Genomic DNA, 15,000 nt, shown 5'->3' with positions numbered 1-15,000 from the left:
GTGCAGAGCCCTGGGGAATTCCGGTCAACCATAGGGCTCTATTTTCGTCCATGCACGCTAAACCCCTTATTCCAAAACTATACTTTGCCTTTTTGAGTGGTGCAAACCACTCCAACAACTGGCTTTGTACCCGTGTACCCGTGTTTGTTCGTACCAAAAAAACGAGCATGGTTGCTATGGTTAGCAACCAAAAAAACGAACATGGTTGCTATGGTTAGTATGTGACACAGATGCTTTCCTGGTTCTAATGTACAGTAACTATAACAATAAAAAAAAACACTCAGTTCACACGGGTGTGATTTTTTCTTTTACTACTGCTATTTTGAAAAACATTTTCGAATAGTTAAAATATCTACAAGCTCACAATGTGTCAATGTATAGATTGGCTATTTAAACTATTCAAAGTTTTTCAAAATATAGTATGAAAATCACACTCATGTGAAGTGAGCGGCGCTCTTATCATCATACAGTGAGCGGTGCCTTTCATCAAGATGATGATGTATGACAATGACGTCATCATATCAAATCAGCCAATCAAATCATCACATTTGGTGCTACAGACACACACAAAGCTGTGCATAGGAGGGGCCAGCACTGCTCAAAAAAATAAAAACCCAACCCAGGTAGGATGTGTAATTGACGTCATACTTCGGCACTCTATTCAAGTGCATTCTGAGCTCAGTCCAAATGAAAGCATTTGTTTTATTGAGCATAGTTAAGTTGACAGAACGGAACAGGAGGATGAAACATGCACAACATTACAACCTTGACTTGGGCTGAAAACCTTACGCCCAAATACGGAGATGACTGGCATCATAGTGGTGATGTCATACTGTACATGAGTGATGTCATTATACTGGTGACTGGTCACATGGAGTCTGGTTTAGTTGACTCAATGACTTCTGGTTTTCCTTCATTTAGTGACCTTGTTGGCAGTGAGAACACTGTTGGTTGTCATGGCTACCAGTTCCCACCTGATGTCGTGTGGGAGTTCAGACTGATCCAGACCGTACTGAATAACTGCTAGTTTACATAAAGTCTTAAGAGAAGGACTCAAGTCTAAGATGTACAGCTCATCAGTGGGTGTGTTGTCTCTGTATCCTCCGAAAAGGATGATACAATGCCCCACCATGCAACAGCTCATACCATACATTGGACCTGGTCCTTTCCCCTTGGGCTCAACCTTCTTCCAGGAGAAGGTCTCTGGACGGAATTTCCACAAATCATTGATTCCATCATAGTTCCAGTTCCGGCCACCAAATATGTACAGCTCTCCATTGTAGGTAAAGGCAGAATGACAGTAGCGTACTTCTGGAAGAGGCTGTGCAGAAGGTGTGATCAGCCAGTGGTCTGTCTCTGTGTCAAACACTCTGATGGTGTTGTAGCAACTGACCGCAATGTAGCCCCCAAATAGAAACATCTTTGTCCCGATGATGGTGGCAGAGTGACCGTATGAAGCAGAAGGTGGAGTTCCTCTGGTGTTCATGAAAGACCAGAACATTGTGCTGGTGTCCAACGTGTACGTAACATTACAGTATCTAGTCTTGATGGATCCTCCATGGATAAACATGACCTTCCCCAACACACAGGCTGAGTGGTGGGACCTCTCCTCTGGGACAGTGCCAGAAACACTGGGTTTGAACCATCTGTGGGCGTCAACATCAAATGCATAAAGCACATTGCAGTAAGGATGATAGCCTCCCCAGATGTAGACTGTATCTTCAACCAACACAGCTGTGTGGCCGTAGCGCCTGGATGGAACCTCAAGGTGACCGTCTCCTCTTCCAGGTTCCACTGGAGGTAACTTCTTCCAGGATAAAGACACTGTGTTGAAGACATGGACGTCCATTTGTGCCATGTTGTTGAAGGACTCAACAACATAGCCTCCAAAGGAATATAGTTTCTTCCTCACTGCTACAGCAGCATGTCCGGCTCGCTTTGGTCCTCCTGTTTTGGAAACGGTCCAAGACAACATCGCCTTTCTGTCTGTCTGTCTGTCTGTCTGTGTCTCTCTCTCTCTCTTCTCTCTCTCTCGACCTCTGCAGTCATTTTCAACACGGTGCATCATCTTATATATCTTCTGGTGTGACATCACACACAACACAAACTGTTGCCATGCACGCCTTAACGATGCCAATTCACACAGCAATTCTCATCTGCACCTTTTGACTCTGATCTGGCGATACCAGGAAAATGGTCTGTGAGTCATATTCTGCTATACTTGTGGGGACATTTGGTCCTCACTATAGTGCAAGGGGATTTATCTTCGTTCGAGATCTGTGTAAAGGAGCAGTTCACCCCCCAAAGAATGACTTGTATTCTATCAATTACACACCCCATGAAGCCTTGGATTCAATGCAGGTCAATATTTATCATGATGATTATTTATGATGATGAAGTCACCCACTTACGTCATTTACCATTGGCTTTGATGTACAGAAGAATATCCGTCATACAAAGTCCATAGACTTAGCCACACAACAAGTGGTGCAACTACACATTAATGTTATAGTTGATGTCAATGACGTCACATATTAACCATAGCAACCATGCTCACCCGTACAGGCACAAACACACACGGGTACTAACAAAGCCAGTTGTTGGAGTGGTTTGCACCACTCAAAAAAAAAGGCAAAGAAGTTTATAGGGATAAGAGGTTTAGCATGGACGGAAATAGAGCCCCTATTATTTAAAGGAGTATTCAGTGATTTGGGTGATTTGGAAAAAACCCCGGTCCGCCCCGTCCGGTAACAAGATGTGCACATGCACACGCTCTACAGTGGGGAAGTGCAACAGGCCAACAGCACGCACACCAAGGCCCGCCTCTGCTCGATCATGATTGGCGGAAGGCCCCTCTCATCCTGATTGGATGAAGACTTGGCCACCTAGCCATAAACGATACCTAAAGTTTTTTGACCCCATGCAGGGACTCACATTGGGACAGGGAGGAACTCCTTATATGGTCAGCACACTCTATAGTTGGGAGGATTATCACAACAAAACAAAAAATAAGTGATATTTGAATTAAAGGTATATTCAGTGATTTGACTTAATTCAAATATCACTTATTTTTTCTTTTTTTCTGGATAATCCTCCCTACTATAGAGTGTGCTGACCATATAAGGAGTTCCTCCCTGTCCCCAGTGAGCCCCTGGGGTCAAAAAACCCTAGTTTCAGTTTTGGTGGCGGGTGGCAAAACCTTCATCCAATCAGGATGAGTGGGGCCTTCCTCCAATCATGATCGAGTGGGGGCGGGCCTTGGTGCATATGCTGTTGGCCTGTTGCACTTCCCACTGTAGAGCGTGCATGTGCACATTTTGTTACCGGGGCGGACTGGGTGGTTTTCCAAATCACCCAAATCACTGAATGCTCCTTTAAGTGAAATCACTGAATCTACCTTTAAGTGATTACCATACTATTTGTTCAGTTTCATTCCTTCTTTGTCTTCGTTTCTTCCTTTCGTTCTGTCGTTCCTCCCTATATCTCCCTTCCTCCTCTACCTCCTTCCTCTTCAGATTCAGAGTCTCCTCTCCTGTTCTTCTGTTTTGCGATCGTTCGTTTCTATACTTCTCGTCTTCTCTCATCAGGGGTGAATCTTCAACCGCTGTTCCGGCGGTCACTTTGCTACTCAATGGCTACTCATTGCAGGGTAATTAACGCTCAACATGACGCACGCACGCACGCACACACACACACACACACACACACACACACACTGACACACACAGTCCAGTTCCCGTCCAAACACCCACCCACACACACACAAATACCCGTGTGAGTTAGACAGTGCACACATGAACGTGAACTCGTGCGCCGTATAAACCAAGCGGCCTGGCGGCGCCACGCACGGCGGTGTGCATGTTGAGCGTCACGAGCCGCCAGGTCTGCTTATAGCGCCGCAGCAGCTAAGGGCGCACAGGGCCGCTGGGCGGCGGGCCGTGGAAGTTGTCAGAGGATTGTTAAAGGGTTGTTAAGAGAGCCGCAGGCAGCTGTTCCTGACAGGTTGGGGATGGGACGGCAGATGGTGTTTGATTAGGGAACAGATCGCTGATGGAAGGAGGGAGAGAGAGGGAGAGAGAGAGAGAGAGAGAGAGAGAGAGAGAGAGAGAGAGAGAGAGAGAGTTGGGGATGAGAGAAGGAGGCTAGGACGGAGGGAGGGAGGGAGGGAGGGAGAGATAAATGGACTGGTGAGGGCCGAGGAAGTTGCATCATGGAGCATGAGAGAATGAGAGAGGAGTGGACTGCAGGATTGAAATGATGAACAGGAGAATTTCATAGCCGATGCATGCGGACGAATGGAACAATGGATATAGATGGATGGATGGCATGCAACTATTGTATGTACAGTAACATATGGATGGATGGATGGATATACTGTACAGTACATCCATCCATATATGATGGATGCATCTATGTGAAGGTATAAAGAGGACAATTAAGAGTCACATTTGTCATTAGTCTGGGATGTAACGACTAAATCGGAAGTGAAGTGCAGGAATAAAGACGGATCGGATGAAGGTGGACATGAGGGACAGTGGCAGGGTGGACAGAGACTATAGTATAGGTGGACAGGGGCAGTGGCAGGGGGGACAGAGACTATAGGTGGACATGAGGGACAGTGGCAGGGTGGACAGAGACTATAGTATAGGTGGACAGGGGCAGTGGCAGGGGGGACAGAGACTATAGGTGGACATGAGGGACAGTGGCAGGGTGGACAGAGACTATAGTATAGGTGGACATGAGGGGCAGTGGCAGGGGGGACAGAGACTATAGGTGGACATGAGGGACAGTGGCAGGGTGGACAGAGACTATAGTATAGGTGGACATGAGGGGCAGTGGCAGGGGGGACAGAGACTATAGGTGGACATGAGGGGCAGTGGCAGGGGGGACAGAGACTATAGGTGGACATGAGGGGCAGTGGCAGGGGGGGCAGAGACTATAGGTGGACATGAGGGGCAGTGGCAGGGGGGGCAGAGACTATAGGTGGACATGAGGGGCAGTGGCAGGGGGGGCAGAGACTATAGGTGGACATGAGGGGCAGTGGCAGGGGGGACAGAGACTATAGGTGGACATGAGGGGCAGTGGCAGGGTGGACAGAGACTATAGTATAGGTGGACATGAGGGGCAGTGGCAGGGGGGACAGAGACTATAGGTGGACATGAGGGGCAGTGGCAGGGGGGACAGAGACTATAGTATAGGTGGACATGAGGGGCAGTGGCAGGGTGGACAGAGACTATAGTATAGGTGGACATGAGGGGCAGTGGCAGGGTGGACAGAGACTATAGGTGGACATGAGGGGCAGTGGCAGGGTGGACAGAGACTATAGGTGGACATGAGGGGCAGTGGCAGGGTGGACAGAGACTATAGGTGGACATGAGGGGCAGTGGCAGGGTGGACAGAGACTATAGTATAGGTGGACATGTGGGGCAGTGGCAGGCTGGACAGAGACTATAGGTGGACATGTGGGGCAGTGGCAGGGTGGACAGAGACTATAGTATAGTATAGGTGGACATGAGGGGCAGTGGCAGGGTGGACAGAGACTATAGGTGGACATGAGGGGCAGTGGCAGGGGGGACAGAGACTATAGGTGGACATGAGGGGCAGTGGCAGGGGGGACAGAGACTATAGTATAGGTGGACATGAGGGGCAGTGGCAGGGGGGGCAGCGGTGTTGTTTTTGGCAGCAAATTTAGATTTTAGTTTTAGTCATAGTCTCTCTTCAATAGTTTTCATTTTTGTTTGATGCGGGGGAGGGGGGCACAACAGCCATCAAACAAAAATGTTGTGTCAAACCATGTGACTTCCATTGGAAATGCATTGGGGGCGGCCATTAATTAAACACGGACAAGACACAAGACAAATGTTGTATGCATGTTGCAACAGTGTGAGTGAGGCCTGAGGGGCGACTCACACCTTTGCATCTAGCATACAACATTGATGCATGCTAGATGTATGAAAAGGGTTTGTTTTCCCCAATGCATTTCCAATGGAAGTCCCATGGTTTGACACAACATTTGCGTTGTACGGCTTTCGGCTGTGTTTCGACTGCCCCCCACCCCCTCATACAACACAAATGTTGTGTCAAACCATGTGCATCAGTCAATAAGTCTCATACAACAAGCATACATCAATCTGTTGCGAAGGTGTGAGTCAGGCCTTAGAGGCTGGGTGGACAGGGTGGACATGCAGAGACTATAGGGAGCTGACAGCAAGGCCTTGTATGTAACATTTGCATGGAGCAGCTGTCACCGCATGTTGAAGCAGAGATGCAAACCAAGTTGTGGTTCAACGTATTTGTCAGCGCTGCAGGTCATACATGCAGGTCAACTGGCGGCCCCCGGGGGGCCACATGGAGGAGTCCTATCAAAACATGTGTTTTACAAAAGTCGGCCTCCTGGTGGCGCTATAACAGGCCGTATTATATTATTATTTGGGGCAGAGGTTTGTCGTTGGCATCCAGGGAGTGTGTGTGCACAGTTTGGCATGGATAGGGTCAACGGTGCCGAAGATTAGCTGGTAACGGACGGACGGAAGGACGGACACACGCACGCACGCACGCACGCACGCACGCACGCACACACACACACACACACACACACACACACACGGATGGAGTGCAAAACATACTCTCTCCCCATGCCTTGGGCCTGGTGGAGACAACCATAGTGGCCCTCTCCATCGTCACAGTTGCCCACCTTTGCTGCAGGTCACAGTCAGACACTGTTCCCCGTGTATAAGGAACCCGAGTTGCAACATAACAGTGAGCAAAGTGAGCCCATACACCACCATGCTATAATACACAATGCACAATCCACTTTAGCTGCTGTTAACAGAGGAGATGAATCCAGCTGTTTGTTAGAATTATGTCGAGATGAGATTTCCGTCCATAATAAACTCTCTCTCTCCCTTCTCCGCAATAACAGTGGCCATTACCCACGACAAAAGATCTATCGCCCGTTATGCCATCTATGTGTGTGTGTGTGTGTGTGTGTGTGTGTGTGTGTGTGTGTGTGTGTGTGTGTGTGTGTGTGTGTGTGTGTGTACGCGCGCACGCACACACGTGCACGCACACACGTGCACACACAGTCACTTGTGTAAGCGTTTGTGTGCGGATGACGGGGTGATTGAGAATGAAACAATCAGCAGGCCAACACAAACACAGCTGTTATATTGTTGCCCTGCTCAGATGTGCTTTCACAGGCAGACGGTGCGTGTGCGCGCATGCGTGTGTGCGCACGTGCGTGTGCTCGTGTGTGTGTGTGTGTGTGCGTGCGTGCGTGCGTGCGTGCGTGCGTGCGTGCGTGCGTGCGTGCGTGCGTGCGTGCGTGCGTGTGTGTGTGTGTGTGACCCTACCTCCTGCTCAGCCCCTCCTGTCCTAATGATAGACAACATGAAAACCTATACGGATTAAGACACAAAGCTTTGAGGCTCGTCAACATTCAGTGGTGGCTCCTATGGGCCTCATGGCTCGGCAAGGCCTCATGTGACATCATAGCTCGGCAAGGCTTACTTACTCACTACTTACTTATACTCACCAGCTCAGTGGCCTTGTGGTTAGAGTGTCCGCCCTGAGACTGGGAGGTCGGGGTTCAATCCCCGGCCGGGTCATACCAAAGACTGTAAAAATGGGACCCAGTGCCTCCCTGCTTGACACTCAGCATCAAGGGTTGGATTGGGGGTAAGTCCCTGTGACATACTAGTGTCATGTCCAGGGGGTGTACTTGTACATCAAGCTGCCTCACGCTACAGAAACAGGAGATAGGCTCCTGCCCTATGGGCCTCATGGCTCGGCAAGGCTACTTACTTACTTTACTTACGGGCTTAACCACACAAATAAATTGAGTTGAATTAAAATACGTTCAAAATGAAAAGTGATCAATAGAACAGCCGCTAAGAACATAATCGATAGGTTGCAGCCGCAGATGTCATCATGCCTCCATGCAATGGCTATACTGTAGGCTATAGTCGGTTTGCTTTGCACTTTCTGAAAGTGACTGTGAGAAGTCGAGCGGTGCATTCTTTAACTTCAAGGAGAAACGCTTTGAGAGGACTGTACTGTACGGATACGGTACGGAACAGAGGGGGAGCGGAGACCAGGAGTTTGGGGACCGCAACACGCACGTCGCACAAGGTCAACGATATTCATATTCACCGCATTACGAATAAGGCTGAGTCAAGCTCTATATATATAAGCAACTTTTACTTTCCCTGTAAATAGACTTTTGGAAATTAAACGTGTCTGTCCCCCCCGACCCCCTCCCACCCCCGCCCAATAGCTGGATGTATACTTTGTCGTATGATGGTGTCACACTGCAAAAATGTGCCTGTGTCACATCAAAGACAAACAAGACATAATGATGAGTATATGTTAAGCATATATCTCACAAGCTCTGCTTTCATTCATTCATTCATTCTCCCTTTATGTGTGTGCGTGTGTGTGCGTGCGTGTGTGTGTGTGTATGTGCGCGCGCGTGTGTGCGTGTGCTATACAGAGAGAGTCATTGGCACTTCATCCTGTGCTGGTGATGGCAGTGGGCATGGGGAGTCTTGCCAGCGATGCCTGGTGCCAACGCATAGAGGGCATGCATGGTGTGGGGGCAGGGCAGGGGCTATGAGAGGAGAGGAGAGGAGAGGAGAGGAGAGGAGAGGAGAGGAGAGGAGAGGAGAGGAGAGGAGAGGAGAGGAGAGGAGAGGAGAGGAGAGGAGAGGAAACATAAAGAATACGATCAGTGACAGATGGGGAGAGCTAGGATGTGAAAGTATAGGGAGGAGAGAAAAGGGGGATAACAGGATATTATAATGAGTGGAAGGCAAAGGGGGAGGAGAGGAGAGGAGAGAAGAGAAGAGAAGAGAAGAGAAGAGAAGAGAAGAGAAGAGAAGAGAAGAGAAGAGAAGAGAAGAGAAGAGAAGAAGAGAAGAGGAGAAGAGAAGAGAAGAGGAGAGGAGAGGAGAGGAGAGGAGAGGAGAGGAGAGGAGAGACATACGTAGAGGGGAGGGTTTAGGAAAGGGGGAGGGTCGATGGCATAAAGTGAAGGACAGAAGGAGACGAGAGGAGGAGGGAGGTGGATGAGGAGGAGAGGAATGGTTGGGGTACCGGGGCAGACAGGCCGTGTCCCTGTGCCTCGTGTGTGTGTGTGTGTGTGTGTGTGTGTGTGTGTGTGTGTGTGTGTGTGTGTGTGTGTGTGTGTGTGTGTGTGTGTGCGTGTGCGTGCGTTGCGTGCGTTGCGTGCGTCTTTGTGCTGGCTAATCTAGGCGTCAGCAGCTTTTTGAGTCTATTGTGCTGACAATAATCGCACAGCTCTCCTCTTCTCAATTCATCAGCAACGGCAACAAGGGATCGCATGTCTCCTGTACAGAATATACAGGGGGGGGGGGGGGGGGGGGGGGGCAGGGAAGGATGGAGAGAGGAAGGGTGATATAGAGTGGGAGAGGAGGAGAGAGAGAGAGATGGAGAGAGAGGGAGAGAGATGGAGAGGGAGAGAGAGGGAGGGAGAGAGAGGGAGGGAGAGAGAGGGAGGGAGAGAGATGGAGAGGGAGAGAAAGAGAGAGAGATGGAGAGGTAGAGAGAGATGGAGAGGGAGAGAGAGAGAGATGGAGAGGTAGAGAGAGATGGAGAGGGAGAGAGAGATGGAGAGGGAGAGAGAGATGGAGAGGGAGAGAGAGAGAGATGGAGAGGTAGAGAGATGGAGAGGGAGAGAGAGATGGAGAGGGAGAGAGAGAGAGATGGAGAGGGAGAGAGAGATGGAGAGGGAGAGAGAGAGAGATGGAGAGGTAGAGAGAGATGGAGAGGGAGAGAGAGATGGAGAGGGAGAGAGAGAGATGGAGAGGTAGAGAGAGATGGAGAGGGAGAGAGAGAGGGAGAGGGAGAGAGAGATGGAGAGGGAGAGAGAGAGAGATGGAGAGGGAGAGAGAGATGGAGAGGGAGACTTGAGGAGAGAGGAGGAGAGAGGGAGATGGACAGCGGGAGAGAGACTATACGGAGACATGGAAGGGAGTGAGAGAGCATTGAGAGATCGAGATAGAGGGAGGGAGGGAGGGAGGGAGAAAAAGAAAGAGAGAGGAGGGATAGAGAAGAGATAAAACGACCATTCAGGTTGCCTAGTTACGCTTTGGTTGATTTCTGTGTGTGTGTGTGTGTGTGTGCTTTACACACAAAGTGTGCCCTCTCTGCCACTCCTCAGCTCAAACAGAGCAGGGTGCGAATTCTGCGAAACCACATGACACATGAGGCACACGCACACACACACACGATCACAAGCACGCACGAACACAACACACACACAAACACACACAAACACACACGCACGCGCGCACAACACACACACACACACACAAACACACACGCACACGCACACGCACACACACAAAGCTCTCAATCTGATTTATTTTTCTTTCAAAGAATAATTTATTTCATGTAGCATTGTGATGGACAAACGATAGGTAAACCACTGGTCAAATCTGTAGCAAGCATTAATAATAATAATAATAATAATAATAATAATGATATCAATTTTCATCATCAGAATAACATTAATAGGAATAATTATCTTCAATATAAATAACGTATCAGAGGAGGAGTCGTTACATCTATACAAGCTACAAATATCAGCGTGTTGTCACTTTTATTTCCTTTTTTTTGCAGTTAAAACCTGGAAAACAATAACTTCACATGTGACCTGGCTGTTTACAGTACAGTAGAATACAGTGGAGTACAGTGTAGACCGGGGGTCTTCAACGTTTTTCATGCCAAGGACCCCCTTATAGCTGAGAGAGAGAGATGAAGCCGGGACCCCCTACAAGCTGAGAGAGAGAGATGTTGATGTGGCAGTTTGCTCTGAAAGAATATATATTCAAAGATTTGTGCCGCATTTTTACGATTTTTCAAAAATAGCAGACCTACATGCTCGTAGCGTGTCACTCGGTGGCGTGCTATGAGCTTGTAGATCTGCTATTTTTCAATAGCTAAAGTACAACATAATGCTTAGTTAAAACACCAAAAGGGGTTCCCGTCCAGAATGGGTTAACCTGATATTTTTTAAAACAAAGCAATACAAGCCTCATCAAAGTTGGTGTTGTAACTTGTATTGTCAATTACTTCCACCAGAGGGGGAGAGGTGGTGGAGTTAGTTTCTTTATTAGCAGACATTTTGAGGGTCCAATGGAGTTAAGAGGTTTTGTTCCAAAGCACTTTTTTACTACTTTCCATTGGTTCAATATTCTCGAAACAACACACAGACGTAAAGGGGGTTCGATAGCACTGATTTAACATAGGGCTAATTATTAGTGTCAATTTGGGGGTCCTAGACATGAAAAAGTTTGGGAACCACGACCTACAGTATATGTTCACTGACTTGAAACACACTTAGAAGAGACGCAGCGAAGCCTGAAACCGGCGAAGCTGAAATCTCGGGGGGGCAAAAAAAAGCCATATTTCCCTCGCAATGCCCAGGTAAGCATTTTTCTGCTTAACCTTCAACGTTATACAAATGCCTCAGGATGAGTTTAACCACAGACGATGATGCGATCACAGTTGCATTGAGTTAAAAGGATTTTTTCCCCTTCTTTATGAGTTGCAGTTGTAAGATGACAACCTTGCATTTTAAAGACAAAAAAGGACAAGTTTTTCGGCCTAAACTTTCCCGCGGCGGGATATATCGCCGGGCCGCGGTTTGGTTTGACGTGTTATTCTGCGATCAGCAAAAACGCCACAGCTGTGCAGGAACAACATGGATGACGTAAACGTTCACTTCAAGACCGACTCCATGACCAAAAGGTGGAGCTTCTTCTTTTTTTCTTTTTTTTTTACACAAAATAGTAAAATAACCTATAGAAGTAGGAACTATAGTCATTCTTATATAGGCTATAAGGCCGAGTTGTATAGCTGTATAGCGTTGTGTTCGACCACCGACGCAAAACTCAAATAAATAAGCGGTCATGGATCATTCTCTGCTCACTGTGATTGGCTGGAAAAAACAACCAGTACAAAAGGAATCGGTGTCAACGTGAATTTGCGACCCAGCACTGCGACTGTATACGCACTGAAAACTGGGGGGGAGGGGGAGGGGGGGGGGGACCTTAACCCATTTAGGACTGAACAGATTCTACAAAATGTCTTCCAAAATCATGACAGTTTTCTGAAAAACCTATAGTTCTATGTCAGTGCGGTTCTCAAAGTTTTTCATGTCAAGGACCACCAAAAATTATATGTAGGCCTACTGTAATTGGCCGCCGACCCCCAGAAGCAAAGATTTGAGTTAAAAACGTTCGCTCTGAAAGATTATATATATTCAAAGATTTGCGTCACATTTTTCAAAATAGCTATATTTTTCAACAGCTTATAAAAAAAAACGAAGAGGGGTTTCTCCCGTCCTGAATGGGTTAAGGGGACGCTACATCGACATAACAACCTTCTCCCTCATGTTGCTTTATAGGGGTTCCCGCAAAACATATTATAGGCCAAGAGGACGGGGTGGGGTGACCCACACAGTCAAAACGAACACACCCAGCCAGTCTCAGTACAAGTAGAAGAAGAAGAAGAAGAAGAAAGAAGTAAAGTGAAGGAAAAACGAGGGATAAAGTAAACAACAAGACCTGTTTATTTTTTATTTATTTTTTCTTGTTTTTTAAAGGGATTGTTAAAAATCAAATGTTTTTGTAATATTTCTTAATTGTTTTTTTAGGTTCTCTGAGCTCAATTGCACCCAAAAAAAACCCCTGAACTTTTAACATTCAGTAGATTTTCTGTGGTCTGATTTTCCTGCTGTCTGTGATGTCACAGCCTGCAAATCCAAATGTCAATGGGATTTGCCAGCAGATGTCACTGTTTTCGCCGTTTTGCCTTGTTTTCATTGCAGCTCAAAAGGCGTCCAAACCCCAGAGAAAACTCCAGACCACGGTTATTTGGGTGTAATTGAGGTTATTTGGGTGTAATTGAGGTCATAAAACCTAAAAGAAAAACGATAAATAAAAATAAATGAATGTCATGAAACCTTTAAGGAATCAAAGGACGAAGCGTCTTGGCGACGCTGCTGTGCTTTCCTGTTCCACAGAGACTTGTATGTGTCTGTGTGTGTGTGTGTGTGTGTGTGTGTGTGTGTGTGTGTGTGTGTGTGTGTGTGTGTGTGTGTGTGTGTGTGTGTGTGTGTGTGTGTGTGTGTGTGTGTGTGTGCGTGCGTGCGTGCGTGCGTGCGTGTGCAGTGTGTGTGTGTGTGCGCCATGCATGCACACAACCAGGGATTCACATACGAGAGGCTGTTTAGAACTCAGTTATATAAAGGAGAGAGAGAGAGAGAGAGATAGAGAGAGAGATAGAGAGAGAGGGAGAACAAAATTACAGCAACATCACTTTTCTTAGTTTTTTTTGGGGAGAAAAAAACAAAAGTTCTCAGAAACCTAAAAACATCCACAATAAAAAAGTCTTCATATATTATCTTCTGTTGTGCTTTTTCTTCCATTCAATTTTCCTCTTCCTTTTTTTTCCCTTTATTCACCGAGTCAGATGAGAGAGAGAGAGAGATCATCTAATCAATGTCTTCATCGCCTGCAGTACTTGTTCCTTCAGACAAAACGTATATACGCAGATTAGAGGAGAGGAGGGGGGGGGGGGGGGGGGTGCTTGTCCTTATAAGTGCAAGAAGAAGAAGAAGTAGAACAAGAAAGTGTGGGGGGGGGGGGGGGGGGGGGGGGGTGTGTAAAAAAGATCTTCCATCTCCTTTCTCCTTCCCCTTCATAAAAGTCTCCCGACACGTCGTCGTCATCCGTCCCCCCCCACCCCTCTCCCCCTCCCTCTCTCTCTCGTTCACTCTTTCGTGTTTCCTTTTCCTCGTCTGCATGTGATATGAGTTAGTTCCAGTTGGAGTTCTCTCTCTCTCTCCTCCTCCTCCTTCACCACCTTGCGTCGTTCCACCTAGGAATATGTTTCTCATTATAAAACATCTCCGGGGTTTTTATATTTTTTTAAACGTCTTTGAAAGTCGTTCTGACCGAAAGAAAGTTACGGAGAAAAAAAAAGGAAAAAAACATAAAATACGTTAAACCACCTCGGCCCCCTCCCACAACCCCCATCGGCCCCTCCCCTCCCCTCCCGGGGAGTGCGGCCACCTTGCACCGCCTTAATGCCTCTGAGTCCGCACGTCTTCCCGACGCCACGCCTCCTTCGGGGGGCCGAGACGACGACGACGTCAGTCTCTCCGTCCTTTGGCACGACTCCTATACCCGTGTCCTCCTCCTCCTCTCTCCTCCCCCTTCGTCTTCCTCGCGGCCAATCGGAAACGTCTCGTCCGGGGCTAGGCGGCACGCGGGAGGGGGGGGGGGGGATTGGCGCGGGCCGCCGCGTCAGTCGTGGAGGAGCTCCTGCAGGCAGTTGGGGGACTTGAAGACGTCGGGCATGTCGCTGTCCAGCTTGCAGATGACCTTGTAGATGGCCTTCTTCCACGACGGGTCCACGTCCTTGCCCGCCACGATGGCGTTGAAGAACTCACGCAGGGTCACCTGGGCCACCTCCAGGAAGCGATCGGGGACCTGCAGGGGGGAGAGAGAGAGAGAGAGAGAGCATTGAGGACAAGAGAGAGAGAGAGTCAGAGAGCGACGACAAACAGAAAGATGTGCAGAACAGATTAATCCATAAAGAGCTGCAATGGGACCAGATTCTATACAAATGTCTTCTAAATCATGACAGTTTTCTGATAGTTTTCTGTTTCTCTATGCCAGCGGTTCTCAAACTATTTCATGTCCGACAACAATTATATGTATTTGGCCCCTCCGATCCCCATCTGAAAATATGTTGTTCCGCGGCACTCGGTGCCGCGCTACGAGCTTGTAGATCAGCTATTTTCCAACGGCTCAAGTTTCAAAAAGTGGTTAAAAGCTATACGGTGACACGGATGCGTCCTCAGATCTGAATGGGTTAGAAAGGAGAGAGCGAGAGAGAGAGAGAGAGGGGAAGGGGGACATTATCCCATTTTGGGCGGGAACCCCTTTTGGTGTTTTAAACATTGTTATA

General features: G+C 47.9%; 1 protein-coding gene across 2 annotated transcripts in view; it reads right to left on the bottom strand.

The window, feature by feature from the left end:
- Positions 1–14,122: 14,122 nt before the first annotated feature.
- Positions 14,123–15,000, bottom strand: part of LOC306917059 (prospero homeobox protein 1-like) — a 53,946-nt gene continuing 53,068 nt past the window's right edge. For both annotated transcript variants that reach the window (XM_079495180.1, XM_079495181.1), the window contains exon 7: positions 14,123–14,519. In XM_079495180.1, coding sequence (XP_079351306.1) covers positions 14,334–14,519 — 186 coding nt within the window. In that variant the 3' untranslated portion in view covers positions 14,123–14,333. The remainder of the gene's footprint in view (positions 14,520–15,000) is intronic.

This window comes from Electrona antarctica (assembly GCF_951216825.1).
Source record: "Electrona antarctica genome assembly, chromosome: 24".
Taxonomy (NCBI): Eukaryota; Metazoa; Chordata; class Actinopteri; order Myctophiformes; family Myctophidae; genus Electrona; species Electrona antarctica.
Note: the sequence above shows the minus strand (reverse complement) of the source record. Positions and strands in the feature narration are given on the sequence as shown.